Source organism: Patagioenas fasciata, chromosome 1 (assembly GCF_037038585.1).
Source record: "Patagioenas fasciata isolate bPatFas1 chromosome 1, bPatFas1.hap1, whole genome shotgun sequence".
Lineage (NCBI taxonomy): Eukaryota > Metazoa > Chordata > Aves > Columbiformes > Columbidae > Patagioenas > Patagioenas fasciata.
Window position 1 is genome coordinate 91,231,233 of NC_092520.1, and position 15,051 is coordinate 91,246,283.

The 15,051-nt window shown below is 47.0% G+C and overlaps 1 protein-coding gene across 15 annotated transcripts in view; it reads right to left on the reverse strand.

Moving 5' to 3' along the window:
• Window positions 1-15,051, reverse strand: part of TIAM1 (TIAM Rac1 associated GEF 1) — a 196,467-nt gene that overhangs the window by 118,725 nt on the left and 62,691 nt on the right. For 10 of the 15 annotated variants that reach the window (XM_071810375.1, XM_071810364.1, XM_071810369.1 and 7 more), the window contains one exon: window positions 2,354-2,411. The exons of the other annotated variants lie outside the window; for them this stretch is intronic. In XM_071810375.1, the coding sequence (XP_071666476.1) occupies window positions 2,354-2,378 (25 nt within the window). In that variant the 5' untranslated portion in view covers window positions 2,379-2,411. The remainder of the gene's footprint in view (window positions 1-2,353; window positions 2,412-15,051) is intronic. 15 annotated transcript variants of the gene reach the window in all.

Genomic DNA, 15,051 nt, shown 5'->3' on the forward strand with positions numbered 1-15,051 from the left:
CTGGAACATACTGCACAGTCGCCAGTTCTGCAAAATAATACTGAGAAAGACATATCAGTAGCGAGCTATCCTCATTCTTGTAGAATTCTTTTAAAGATTTGAAAACGCCATTACTTTTACATTGGATTTTTCTTTTTTAATAAATGGTTTAGGAGCTGATATTTTATTCTGTTGATCTCCTTTTTGCCCCCCACATTAGACCCTTTTTTTTTTTTTTTTTTCCAGCTATTAATCCTCGCAGTGTGGCAAAAGACCAGCACTGGCTAACTAATCAGAGCCAAAGCGAAGGGGGAGCGATGAAGGGCTCACCGCTGCCATACGCCACGGGGTCTCAATACACACGATGAGGCCATGCTTTAGACCTAAGTCAATTTGTTGCCTCAAAGGGGGAGCTCCCATTTCTGCCCCCCATCCTCGCACCCCAGCTTTTGCCAGGAGGATGCCTGGGCACTCACTGGATCCTTTGCTGCGCCAGTCCAGGTCACTGATCCTGCAGGTAACTATCGGTACTTACTTCAGGGTTCATTTTGAGACAGCCATTACCTTCAAGTCAAGCCATAATGTGTAACTTCATTTAAAGATAAATGAGTTTGCTCTGAAGACCAATGTCTGACAGGTTCGCTCCAACCACTGCGATGGTACGAAACCAGTGCCTCCCTTACACCGCAGACGCCAGCAGGAATCCTAGTACTTATTTCCCAGAGCAAAAGCACAGAACTCAAGCAAATGCTTAAATGATGCAAATTTGCAGTTTGTCAGTTTTTTGTTTGTGTTTTTTTTGTTTGTTTTTTTTCTTTTTTTTTGTTTTCATGAGAGGCATTCTGGAAAAATAAAGTGTTTCTGCCTCAAAACAAGTCAGAACCCTCTTAAAAACAGAAGTGCACCCTTTAAAGAGCAAGTTCCCCTAGGAAGCATAACCAGGCACACCACACTTGAGCACTTGATTCCTTAGCTCCATTTGCCGTGATTAACACAGCAATTTTCCACACATTTTTCATAATGCACAGATCACTTTTAACTCCGAAAGGACTGGGGAAAAACAAGCAACCCACCGACACCCACAAAACCTGCTTCCTTCGTTCCACTGCACCAATCACATGTGAAGATTTAAATGAGTCCCGCAACATGAAAACGACGTCAAAGGAATTAATAGCCGCTTTGACAATGGGTTTCAGGTATATTAAACGAAACAATTAAAGCACTAACATTTCCAACAGCTACAGCGTGACTTAATTCCCCCTAAAAGGTACACATTATACTTTGCCTCCGCATGAGAGCATTACTCATGGCCGATGGGTCTGCAGCGCAACTCTGAATCAGGTCTGAACGCTGGCCGTCCAAAAGCAAACCCGTGCCCCTCAGAGGAAGCAGAAGCCACACTGAGGTGTCTACAGCAGCTCTGAGGACAGCGGGGTCAGGATGGTGAGCCAAGAGAGGGTGGTGAGCGAGCCCCCTGACAGCAACCAGCTGCTGGGGGATGAGCAGGGCTGGGAGACAAGGCTGCCCGCTTGGTTATTAGCCCGAATGCTTAGTCACAGTAATTGCAGGGCCAGAGCTCTGTACTCACATTTCCTGTCACCAACCCAAGAATTAGGCAATTTAGATTTAAAGATAGTAACCCATGTATAAAACAACTTGGTAAGCGATCGCAGAAGTAACGAGGAGAAACACCGGCAACCTGATACAGAAAAGCTTCCCCCAGCCCCTGCTTCTGGAGCAGTATTAGATCTTCGGCGAGCACAAGACACCACCAAAGCCAGCCTTCCCACTGTTATTGAAAAGCATGGTAGCATCGCCCTTTGCAATGTTTCAGCTTTCCCCACCTCGCAGAAACACCTAACAGAGCTCAATTCAAGTTGAAACCTTTCACAGGGCTCATTTTCAACAATTAAAGAGCACGGCAACCTGTAATTACTGAAAATAAAGCCAGACAGCTGGAGAAGGGAAGCATCTTTAATAAGTAACACAATACTACCTTTTCTTTCTTAGGGAATTTAGCTATTAAGTCCCCAGCTCCCATGCAGTCTGACTGAGCACTCAGTGTCTGCAATGAACTCTGTGTGCTCCTGCCACCTGGGAACAGCGCAAACCCTGGAAAAGCAAATAACTCTTGAAGATCTGATTAAATGCAACTCAGAGAAAGCAACACCTCCATCCATGCTGGGGAAAGACAGAAGTTAGGAGAGGAAAGCTTGACAGGGCTTCCTGGACACACGGCGTCTTAGACAACCTGACGATGCTACACCCCACAAACATGTTTTCCCGGCTTTACCTGAGTTTCAGCTGCTCTCGCTCCCCCCACCCAGCACACACAACAGGAGCAAAAGTTAATGTCGCTGGCGAAGTATCTTACCGCTCATCATCAACAGCACAAACATCTCTGCTTCTTGTATTTCCCAAGCCCCAGCTGCCTGTAACAGAAAAGAGGAAGCACGAGCGTTTCATTCCCCTTCTGCTTCGGAGTGGGTGTAACTCGTCAAGTTTCAAGCTAAGATGAGATGGGTCAACTGGGTGTGTTTGAAGGTTTGGGTTTGTGCCATCTCTCCCTCCCTCCCTCTTTTCCTCCCTCCCTCTCCTGATTAATTCCTCCCGTCGCAGACTTCAGACAAGCTGCCACTCAGCCCTGGTGGCTCCCGAAATCTGAATTCCTAAGGACACCCCTCCAGGGTGACTTTAACTCACCAGTGAGAGAAGCCAAGAACTAAAATACACCATCAGCCCACAGAGGTGACGTACACATCAGCTACCTGTGAGCCAGCTGCGTGGCCCCCTTCCTCACACTGCTAAAATGCATCGTCCTTGGCATTTCATTGCATTTTCAGGGAGCAATTCACCAGCAAGACATAAAATAAAAACCTCTGACCTAGTCTGCACCTTTTGCCACAGCCCTAAACTCCCTTGTGTCCCAGAGGATTTCTCCCTGGACGGTGCTTCTGTAGAGGACACGTGTTCAAAACACAGAGGCAATTCCCTCCCACTGAACTGTCCACAGGTGCAAAAGTGTTTGCAGGATCCGGAACTACAGGGATTTAAAAATTACTCATGGGTCTGGTTTTACTTCCACCTAACTGTCTCTGGATTAGGATTTGAGCAACTTCGTCCTCAAGACCAGAGTTGGTTAACGGTTGCTATAAATAAGAAATACCAATACAAAATCTAAACCATCTGTGTTTATCCCCCAGCATCCCCCACCTTGACTGTGCACCACTTACATGGGAGAAGAAAAACAGATATCAAACTATTCTCAGAATGAAGTACACCAACACATTAAATATTTCTTACAAACAGAAATCATATTAACAAATTAACATATACAACTCTGTGTGAAACTTCAAAAATACAGAGTAGTGAGGAATAACCATATCTTTGCAGTTCTGCCCTCTGCAACCCAGCAATGACCACAAACTGGGAAAAGGACAAAACCATTAGGAAAAGAAAAAAAAAAAATGGCAAAAGGTATGTGCAGGAGCCCAGTTCTCCTATAGGGTTATACCCAACATTGTGCAACTGCAAGGATTAAATAGCTGCAGTGAGGCCATGGGGCTCCACGTGCCCAGGTGCTGTGGATGCTGGAGAGTATGGTAGGAAATGAGTATATTTTGGGCCAGCCAGAGATGAGATAGTTGGAGAAGTGATTTGATGCAGCACAATCATTCTTACACACCCCATTATCAGAAACAGGCATGCAAGTCGAATTTCCTGGTACAGCAGTCAGTTTTAGCCCACTTCAAACAGCAGGTTTGGTTTAACTTCATGTTCAAGTACTTGCAGCATCAGATGTTTCTGATCTATCTGCCCACGCTCAGAAAGCACCAGATCCCCCCATGACCGCAGGCACTCCCGATAAGCACTGGAGTCCTCCACCTAGACAGCAGGGAAGGGCTGAAGGAGGGATGACACCAGACACCATTTGGACTACAAAGCACTGAAACGATCGATTCTTAGCCTTACGGTTAATTCAAACACCAAATGAGCACAGCCAACAGCTCCTGTTTGCAGGCCAGGCAGGAAAAACAAACGGGAGAAAGCCCAGAAGAGCAGCAGGCTGCCTCCTCCAGAAGTTTCGGTTTTACCAGTGCCGGTAACTAGCAAACCCCGAGCAAGCGAGCAGGTTTGGCGAGCCACGAGTGACTCAGAAGGTGATGGGGGCTGCTGCTACCTGCCTTGGGGTTCACTTGGGCACAGCCAGCACTCGCCACCTTCAGTCCGTCCGAACAGCCCGACAGGCAAAGCCGCGTTCAGAGCTCCAACACCACCCACCCTTAATCGTTCCCATCAGAATAGCTTCGCCATTACACGGAAACCGATGTGTACGTATACACAGGAGTGAGTATACACAAGCTCCCATAGATACAAAGCAATTATGCTCCAGTCCTAAAGGAGGAACACATATGCTTACTACGACAGATTGCAAGTGATTGTCTGAAGCATTTTTCAGCTTAAGAGGACGAAAGGAGGCACACCCTTTTGCTGCCAGTATTAGGTCGATCTGCATTTTGTCATGACAGCTTGGGGTATCTTTTCCTGCTGGTTACCTATAGCAAATGCATGGCATGGCCAGGACTCCCAGCAAAACGTGAACTACATGTGCTCCCTTCCCTGTAAGAGCTGCTTTCAGAAAGCTTCAGACAACCAAGTCATAAGGCAGTAAGTCCCACATGAGTCTGACCAGGGCTGGATTTTAAATCAGTGCAAATGGATAAAAGAAAAAGCCTTGATTTCTCCTTCCCATCGTGACTCATAGCACTTGAAATAAGAAACAGCAAGCAATAAAAAGCAAGACTGATGTATGGAGAGAGATGCACAGAAGAACTACAGGTGCCATCACCTAGCTAAGATCTGGGGGTTTTGTGGATACATCACTTGACTTGGTTGATCCGGTCGTTGCTGCGGTCCTCAGGAGAGGCTGGAGGGTGAGGCAAGTGAAGCCTTCTCCCTGGCTGTCTACCAGCCAACCCACCCTATTTCAAAGTTTTGCTGACAAACAAGACAACAGGGCCTTAGGGAAGCCCATTTAGGGCAAACAAGCAGCCATGGTCTGAGCCACAGAGCAGGTGTCCCCGGCCACTTGGGCAAGGTGCAGAGCGACCAGCTGACAACATCCTTGCTGAGAGCCCTCCCGGGCAGTGCCGTGGCTTGTCAGCTCACGCCTGCCCGCTGCGGGAGAACAGGCATTTCCAGGCCCCGGCCCCGTCACCCCGGCTCAGCTGACGCGTTTGGATACACGCCTTTTGATGTGGGCTTCCTCCAAAGGTGCGTGAGCCAACTTATATAATTCTTAATGCTCTCCTACACAAAGTGATTCGCGAAACCTGTTTTCAGGCAACCTAGCGTATTTTGCCCAAAATGGGCTGGAGATAAGCAGGCCAGACGCTGAGCTGGCCAACTGGAGGGTACATCACCTCCAGGAACTTGAAGAAGAGGTCATCGGCTAACCCCTGTGGCTGGAAGAGGGTGCACACTGACCCTCCCATTCTCAGCTAAATAAAGATGACACCACTAGGAAAAGCCCCTTTTTCTTCCAGCATCTGCAAGACAAATCCCAGCAACCGTCCAGGGAGTCCACGGGCTCTCCCAAATACCCAGCCAAGACGTGGAGACCCCTCCTCAGAGCCTGGAGGAGAAAGGTTCCCCCAGTGTGGCATCATTCACTGCAGGACAGCACCTCCTTGGCTGTGAAAGGAGAGGAGAGGGACTCCCATCAGGCACAAGCCAAGTCTGTATTCTGTGCAAAGGTGTATTTATCAACCCTAATTAACACCCCAGGCTTCTCACACCCTGGCGCACCTGCTGATTAGCACACATGAGTTAATATAATTTTAACAATGGATTATCACTTTGGGCAGAAAAATGGTTGGGATTCACTTCAGTACAGTGACTCACCCCAAGCACAGCAGCAAGGTAAGATACAAAGAGCATCCATCGGTCTTGCTTGCAGAGGGCTACGCAGACCGTATCTCTTTAACTACAGCTTACTTTACAAAGCCAAGGTGCTTCAAAAATTCATGATTGTATCTGTCTTATTTTCTACCTGCGCAAACAGGTGGCCTTGGAGAAGCATCCTGTCTCCATCTTCCAGGCAACTGGAGCCACTCAGGTGTTTCTTTAAGTCCTTACAGTCATAGTGGAGTTTGTAATGGTTCTAGCCCATGTTTCAGAATACTGCTAAAGCAAAGGGATGTCTCTGGGTAGGTTAGGGATGCAGCTTGGCCCCAGTCATCAGTGATAAATGGAGGGAGAAAGGTGACTGAATGGAGGAGGAAAGTCAACTGAGCCTGCTTTTATTTCTTTTTTTTTAAAGCCCCAGCTTTCAAACTGGATCTCTGTGATGCACAAGCTCACAAGAGGGCACTGGTGGAAAACCATCACACTCCCATCAGAATCACTTCTACCCCCTCAAACTGATGTTTAACACTGCCTACCTTCACTTTGTCCAATAAAAACCTGCAAACCGAGCCCTGACAATTAAAGAATGTTAACAACATGAAAAATTATACTAGATTGAATGTATCCATACTCCCTGTTATCAGAAAGATTCTCAGCCTCATGTTTCTATTTGGGATTAGGAAGGGAGCTGTGAAAGGCAAGTATTGTTCAGCTGCAAATAGTTCCCTTTCAGCTTCTACAAAAGTAAGGTAATGAACTACAGAGGGTTTTTTTACCTTTGGAGCGGTCAGTAGATGTATTGACTCACAGGAAAACTGATCCCCGTTGTTACACTGCATGGGTAGTTGAAAAAAGGTTTCTAATGAGCTACAGGGAGTGGATGTTGGCAATGAGCCAGCACCCTGGCCTGCGAAACTAAGACAAATGACAAGACGCATGAACCACCTCTGGGAGCAAGTGTAAGTTAAAATTCAAGGTTTGCATTTCATCATGCTGCTTGTGGCTGGTAGTTCTCACATCGATTTTGCAGCACATATGTGGGCATGCTGCTTGCAGACACTCGATGTACGTAACTTCATGTGCAAAGGTAGGATCCTTCTCTCTTTACTGGGACCATCTGGGTGTGTGCAGGTAAAACACACACATTCGTGTCTACAGAATTAATATCTATAGAAGCAGTCTGCTTCTAGTCATCTAGCCTCAAGAAAATGCCCACAGTGGTGAAGCTCTTTTGGACACACACACAAACATCTGAAGTTGCCACAAGCTTCTGCACCTCTAAAGCATCAGGATGGTTTTATAGGTTTGTCTGGCTCCAACCCAGTCTCCCCTGGCCGGGGAAGTGGGTACAGCTGCAACACCCCACATTGCACAAGCCTCGCAGCAGCACCCAGGAGCCCATTCAGTCCTCAATGCAACTGCCACGTGGTGCACTAATGAGCCAGAGCTTACAAAACAGGGACTGTTTCCTTTTTCTATGAGAAGGCTCAAGGAGGAACATTTTATTCAAGACCTCTAATCCAAACACCTCCTCTCGTTTCTTTGAAAGAAACTAGGCGGTAGCTGCTGTCATTTTCATGCTGCGTTCTGACACGCTTCCATCGCATCCCTGCCAATAGCTTTAATTTCGTTGCAAAAATCAGCTCAAAATGAGAATGACAAGCTGTACACTGGTGATGGATGCTGTCAAATGATGGGTAACATAGGCTTACATTAGTTGTCAAAATTTTTCAACACTAAAAATAGGTATCACAAGCTTTTGGATTCACCACATTGAAGTATTAAACATACAGTATATTCACAACTTTAAAAAAGCCCAAAGCCTCTCAAAGCCAGGTAGAACCAGCAATGTGTGACACAGAACAAAGATCTCTGAGCATTATTTATTTTGAGAAGAAAAATCAACACACTCCTGTATGAAAACTCACAACAACACTGGCCAAAGCAAAGACAACATGTTGCATGCAACATGAAATACAACAGGCCAACATGGGATGAAAGAAAAATAGGGAAAAATAGAGAAAATAGGGAAAAATAGGGAAAAGGGGAGAAGAGAGAAAATCCTGCATCCTGTTACCCCAGCTCTTGGTCCAGATCCCCCTGAAAGGGAGGGCAGAGATCTCCCCACAGCAGCTCCTCTTTTCCCTCCTGCCATCCCTTGCCTGCCCCAGCCCAGCAAGAAAGGGCCCAGAGTCAGGAGGCTGAGAGAGGATGGGAAAGCCCAGGAAAAGCGAGCAGGTTGCTCGAGGGCTGATATTTCCATTTGAGGGATGACTTCTGATCCACTCATGGACACTGGCCAGGCAGCAGGTCGCCAAAGGGGATATTGTTTTTATAGGTAAGATGGCAGAGGAGGAGGAGGCGGGGGGAAGAGAGACCATTTACAAATCAAATCCAGCTTGCTTATTCCCTCTGAGTCACCGAGATGACTAGCGCAGGCAGAGTTGTCCCTATATTAGGCCAATATTTATAGCAGAAAGAAAATGAAGCATCATAAGGAATTACTAATTAGATGTTATCATAACACTGTGTAGAACTGAAGCAGCATTCCAATGTGCTGTAAAAATAATTAGCAAATTAACCTTCTCAACACCTCTGTGAGGCAAGTATTATCCCCATCTTCCACATGGCTAAGTAGAGAGTGAGTGGTTTGCTTACAGTCATAGTCCTTGAGCAGAGGCAGGATTACAACCAACACCTTGGTCCCCTGTCACTAACACCTGATCCAGGCATGGCCTGCTCACCCAGGGGGAAAACCTGACTCAAAACACACTTGTGTTGAGTTCACCAGAGCACCCAACCTGCCATCTGTGCTTTTATGCCAACACTGAGAGGACAGAAGATACTTGTTACAGCCAACAGTACCAAAAAAAAACCATGGTGGCACAGTTGGCTTAAACCCACCAAACTCCACGATGTCACCTTAATGAAAGAACTCACCCTACAGCCACACACTCTCTTCCTGGCACAGGTACTAGTGCTCACAGCAGGCCAGTAGCTTGATGGTTCAGGGGACAACTTGGGGTGAAAACTGGCCAAAAAGGCAGAGTTTGGGCAGATGGGTTCCCTGATCCATCCAAGTGCACAACTGGCTGAGCACAAGGCTGGGATATCAAAGAGGAAGACAGAACCGGGAACCCTCTGGTTACATCTCCTGTACCATCAGACCATGAGCTGCGCTGCTACTCCCTCCTAGGCTTCTGCTTGGTCCAGCAAGCTGGAGCTCCTTGATTGTCATCCCAGCATCACACATGCCTACACACTGGCCCAGGCTGTGTTTTTCCAACTCCTTGCCACTGGGATGAAATGCACTTGCAGCCATGGACTCAGGGCCCGAATTCAGGGCTGACTGATGAGCTGACCCCATGTTACTTGGCATGGGCGCAACTCCTTTCACTCTAGAGATAAATTCCAGCTTCCACCAGCGCGAGACCAAGATGCAGCCTCTTCCCTTGCTCTCAGGAGGTGCAAGACAGACAACGCAGCGAAGTCCAAAGTTCGTTCAGTGGCTCAGTCCCTCCCACTCTCCCCAGAGGAATCATCTTCTCACAGTTCATGGAGAAGCCTCTTCATGGCCACAGAGCTGGGGCAAGGCCGGGTGGCAGAGACCATCCCAGTCACAGACAGACCCCCATCCATCCCTTCCACCCTGCCCAAGGAGACTGCAGCCCATGGCTCTGCCATGGCAACAAAGATGATTAAGGGAGTGGAGCATCTCCCGTATGAGGAAAGGCTGAGGGAGCTGGGTCTCTTTAGTTTGGAGAAGAGGAGCCTGAGGGGTGACCTCATTAATGTTTATAAATATGTAAAGGGTGAGTGTCACGAGGATGGAGCCAGGCTCTTCTCGGTGACAACCAATGGTAGGACAATGGGTAATGGGTACAAACTGGAACACAAGAGGTTCCACTTAAATTTGAGAAGAAACTTCTTCTCAGCGAGGGTGACAGAACACTGGAATAAATTGCCCAGGGGGGTTGTGGAGTCTCCTGCTCTGGAGACATTCAAAACCCACCTAAACACCTTCCTGTGTAACCTCATCTAGGTGTTCCTGCTCCGGCAGGGGGATTGGACTAGATGATCTGTCGAGGTCCCTTCCAATCCCTAACATTCTGTGATTCTGTGTGATTCTGTGGTCCTTCCCCCAGAGATGGAGTGGCACCACCAGCTTCAAGCCTGGACTATAAACATCTGCAAACTCAAGCAGCACCCTCCCAGTATTTCTTCTGTCTGTGTGGTGCTTCCCTGTGCATCCAGCTTTCATCAGAGCAAGGGGGCTACCACAAGTGTTCTGGTTCCCTTCTTTGCACACTGAGCTTTTTATTGAAGGAGAAGTCCACAGCAGCATCAATGCCATCCGTACACACACCCCTCTTGTCACTGCCACCTCCACCCTTGCGGTGCAGAGCTGATTGGCACATCCAAAGCCAAGTCACTTTCTCAACAGCTCACTGTCAAGCTGCGGGAGCAGGCAAGTCAGGGACAGGAGCAATCTGGCTGACAGGACAGGCAGGAGAATGAAGAGTTGCACAGGCGGATGCACGCACTCTGCTTCTCTGAACTCCTTGCATACAGTGAAAACAAGGATGCTCTTGCACAGCTACCTGCACAGCCCAAAGTGGGCTTTGGAAGCGAGACCAGCTCAGGAAGCTCCTGTCGCAAGCTCTCACGCTGCCTGCCCGCTGCCAGCCACGCTGGAGATCGGAGCACCGGGCTGATCCAAGATGAAGACACGGTTTCCCATCAGCTGGTCCTCCCCATGAAGTACTCCGAAATCGTCACAGAAATAAACAGTACAGAAGCATAAACTGCTGCTATTACTTTCTGCCAAATGCATGTTAAGAAAATAGGAAGATCTGCATCTATTTTAGGTGTATTGCATAAAAATAAAAGATGCAGGTTGACTGCATGTGTTCTGGTTCTTAGTAAACAAGCTCAAATTCATTTTTTCTCTTTCTTTTATTTCTAATCTTTACAGCCAGATGTTAAAAAACTTTGCCTCAATGTCACCTCAATGAAAAGAAGCGCCGACCTGGTTTCAACCTCCCCGGACCAGAACGTAACATAGGAATCACATTGTTCAGTGAACACCTCTCTCCCGGGGGCCTCTGACCTGACACCGGTCACTCACTGCCTGACCCAAAGCCCTCCACCATGAGCAGAGATCTTGACTTCAGATTCTGCCCAGAGGGCTACCACTGCTGACTTTTGCAGGATGACTCTATGTTATAAACACTATAGCAGGAAGACAGAGCTGGCACAACTGGACTTGCCCTCAGAGACTTAAGGAGATATGTCTCTCTGTTCTGCATCTTAGAGCCTTCCCTTTTTTTTTGCTTTTCCATTAATTTGTTCTAGCTACTTTAGAGGTCCCTTCCCCTTTTACACACCCACTTCAAGTTATTTAATTGAAAGATAAACACAATTTTAAAGGAAGCATATGATGTTTTTCTACTTTTCCTATTTATACTCCTCTCATTTGCTGCCATGACACAATATCTCATATAACAATATTTTTAGTTATTTGTTTGCCAGTGCAGTGCTCCTCCCAATGAACAAACCTTTAACTTCGAGGCATAGTTTGCACCCATCTATGGTCTCTGTCAAGCATCTATATTGGTGGTGTCCCTGTCAAGCCTGCATACACTGTGTTACAGTGGTTATAAGGTGAATCACTGCCAGTTCTGTTGGGTTCTACAGAGATCTTCACCATGAAGACGCACAAGATGAAAAGTGAAGGGGGATCATGTTTTCCAGGGAGGTTGTGCAGGCTTCATCCTTGGAGGTTTTCAAGACCTGCCTGGAGAAAAGTCCTGAGCAGACTGGTCTGGTCCCAGAACTGGCCCTGCTTTGGGCAGGGGGTTGGCCTGGAGATCCCCACACATCCCTTCCCACCTGAGCAACTCTGATGCATTGACTCCAGGCTCAGGGGCACCCTCCCAAACAATTATCAACCAAATGCCCAGGACTATGCCTGGCACAGAGAGCAAAACTCCACATCAAGAGGAGATGAGCCTTTCATAGGCATTGGGTCCACCCAGCTACACTGCCTTGAAGCCTCTTCACAGTTCATGGAAGGGTTTGATCCAGTCAAACCGTACCTACAACCAGGACGGCTGGATCCTGCCTCCTTCCACACCAGCTGCCAAACATGCCCACCAACCTAGCTCTAGGGCCAGCCACAGCATCCTCAATTCATTTTAGTCCAACGGAGCAGAGGACACACTTGAGCAAACAGGTCTCTACTAAACTGGAGTATACTGAGTGCCAAAACAGCAGGAGAACTCAGGAAAATGGTTTCATCAGCAAACCTGAAAGTCACTGACTTGCAACAGAGGTGGTAGCAGGATGGTAACCTCCTGTGAGTCCACAGCAGCCTGCAGAGCACATCTCTGTCTACTCCCTTATTCCCAACCCACAGCTGAACAAATCTGGGGGTTTTATATACATAGGTTGGAGGCCAATGGCAAAGCATGGCAGAGGCATGCTAAGATAGGATAGAGAAATGGCACTGGTGCATTTTGCTTTGAAAAGCATAGAAATTACAGGAAATTATTCAGACTCCCTTTATTAAGGGAACAACAAACTGAGAAACATGACCAGGAAACGTTGTTTAAAAGCTGGCTCTTTTTCATGGTTAGCAGGCAAGGAAAGGAGGTGCAGAACAGCAGCAGGAGGAAAGCATGAAGCAACTGCAAGTATCTTCTCCAAATTACAGTCTGAAGTGTTGGGCTTTCTTTTGATACAAGTAAATTTAAAAGAAAACAAAGAGTTTCCAAATCTTGTTCCAAACTGCTGTTTGGAAGAAGGCCATAGCTCTTTACAGACAAAGCAGGCAAAGAGTGAATGGTTTGTGACACTCAAACAACAGCCCTGGTCCTGTGAGCCCACTCTCCCATGTACTTGCAAACAGTGGCAACACTGATAGTCCATACATAGGTATACATAGGTATAAATTAACGGTGTTAAACACTCACCTTTGTAAGACCTGCATTAAGGTCTGACCTGAGCCTTCTAACCCCACTGCCACTTGACATTGCCTTTATACTTGCATAAATGTGCTTCTGAATGCTCAGAGATGCATAATTTTTCTGAGTGATCCCTAAGATACACAGATGGACTGCTGAAGCAAGCTCAAGGGCAGAGACCTGGTCTCTTTCACTGCCAAAGCCTCGTACTCTGAAAATCATAATCTTTCTAAAACTGCTGATTGTTTTTCCTCATTTGTAATTTTTTCTCCTCTAAAGTCCTGCCTGTTCCTCTTCTTCCTTATGAGGCTTTTCAGTATTTGTTACTTGAACAGTAAAGCCTGATTTGTGATTAAACACAACATTTTGGAGGCAGACTACAATGCTGCCTGCTGTCACTGTTCCAACTGTAAGAAGCTCTGGGAGATATTATTGTATAAGGGCAGATCCTTCTCTGCATAAGTCTATGTGACCGAAGTTATTTCTCCCCCTCTTCTATCTCCATGCTCTCAAAAATAACCCTAATTAATACACAGTGGGATAGCTGCAGGATATTAATAGTGATGTGTATGTATTAAAGTGGCAATAAATAGGACAACAGAAGGGAGAGCATAGAAATACAATGCAGAGCAATAAAATAGTTCAGTTTCATCCGCTGCATTAATTGCACAAAAGCAGTAATCAGAGATCGTACACTTCAGTATGCCGAGAATGCTGCACTCAGTAACTTGAAGAAATTACTTGTATAACTTGGCCCTCTTCTCCCACTGTAGCCGCACTCAGCAGATAAGGGAACTCTTCAAACTTAAATGACCACATTCTACATTTTGAGGTTTTGCAAAAACTAGCTGAGCTATCTGGAGGCCAGCCAAGGTCAGACCAGCTGAATTCGGGCCAGCACAGAGGGTTTGATCATAGATCTTCTTACTCATTCTACTAGCACAGGCAGTCAAAGGACAAGAGAGCCTCCTACATCATCCATGGATGAAAGTCCTGGAGAGACCCCTGCAAAAGCAGAATAAAAAGAACAAAAGGCCTGCAGTCTCCTGCACTCTTCCCATTAGATGATCCTGCAGCACGAGTGATCCAGGGCCTCTCCAGGGAGATACATCCTCTTCTTCACTCTCCACCTCGCTCCCAGCATAGGTCTCTGGTTGGTCCCTAAAGCAGATATCTACTGGGACATCACCTTGCAGGTCACAAGTGAAGAAGGGGATTGAGTGCATCTGCCACAAATCCACAGCAAAAAAGCACAGCCCTGTAGTTGGCAAGGAAGGGTTAAGCAAAGATGTCCATCTATCACTGGGCTTTGGAATGAAGGGTCCTAATGACACAGATTGCTGGGCCATGAGAGGGCTAAACAGGTTCCAAGACACCTCCTTTCTCCTCAAATCTCCTCAAAAATGACACAGTCATATGATGCAGAAGGGCAGAGATCAAAGAGTCCAAACTGTACACGCCCTAGAACAGGGAAATGGAGGGACAAACCTCCAAGTGCTTGCATATTTATGCAGTAACACCACCACTTGAAAAATTATTCATTGTAGGCAGCATACAGATGCACAGTTCAGAAGCAGGGTGCATCAAAGCCCTTGGAAAGACACCCATGTCAGAAGTGTAGTGCTGTGCGCAGACGATGTGAGTGCTATACAACCAGCAGCAGCCCCTTACAAGCAGGAACCCTCTTCGCAGCAGCTCAGTGCCTGAGACCTTCATGAAATACCAGGAGAATCAGGAAGGACTGGTCTCAAGTACACTGTGGAGAGGTTCAAGTTTTGCAGAATGTTTCATTAAACCCTCTCTTTGGTCAGCTTTCAGCAGAGTCCAGAAGTGCTGGGAAGTTGCTAGCTTCCCAGCACTGAGGTAGATTGTCCCAATGCACTGGAGCAAGGAGAGATTGCAGATGGTGCTGGGAAGCACCAGGCTGCAAGAGAAGTTTTCCTCCCTATGTCAAAGCCTCTGAGGGGCATCACTGAGGAACTAAGGAAAAAGTGGCTCTGCACAAGAGGAAATCCTCTTGAAGTTGTGCTCCGTGGACTGCCAGTGACTCTACTGCTGTTCGCTCTTTCTAAGCAAGGTGCAGCAAAGCCTTCCAGGCAGCCTCAGAAACTGCCCATCATTCCTCAGCAAAAGACTTAGCCATGGGGTTGACTTTAGATGCATTAAAAAAACACCCTTGATTTTAACCAGAGCTCCAGTA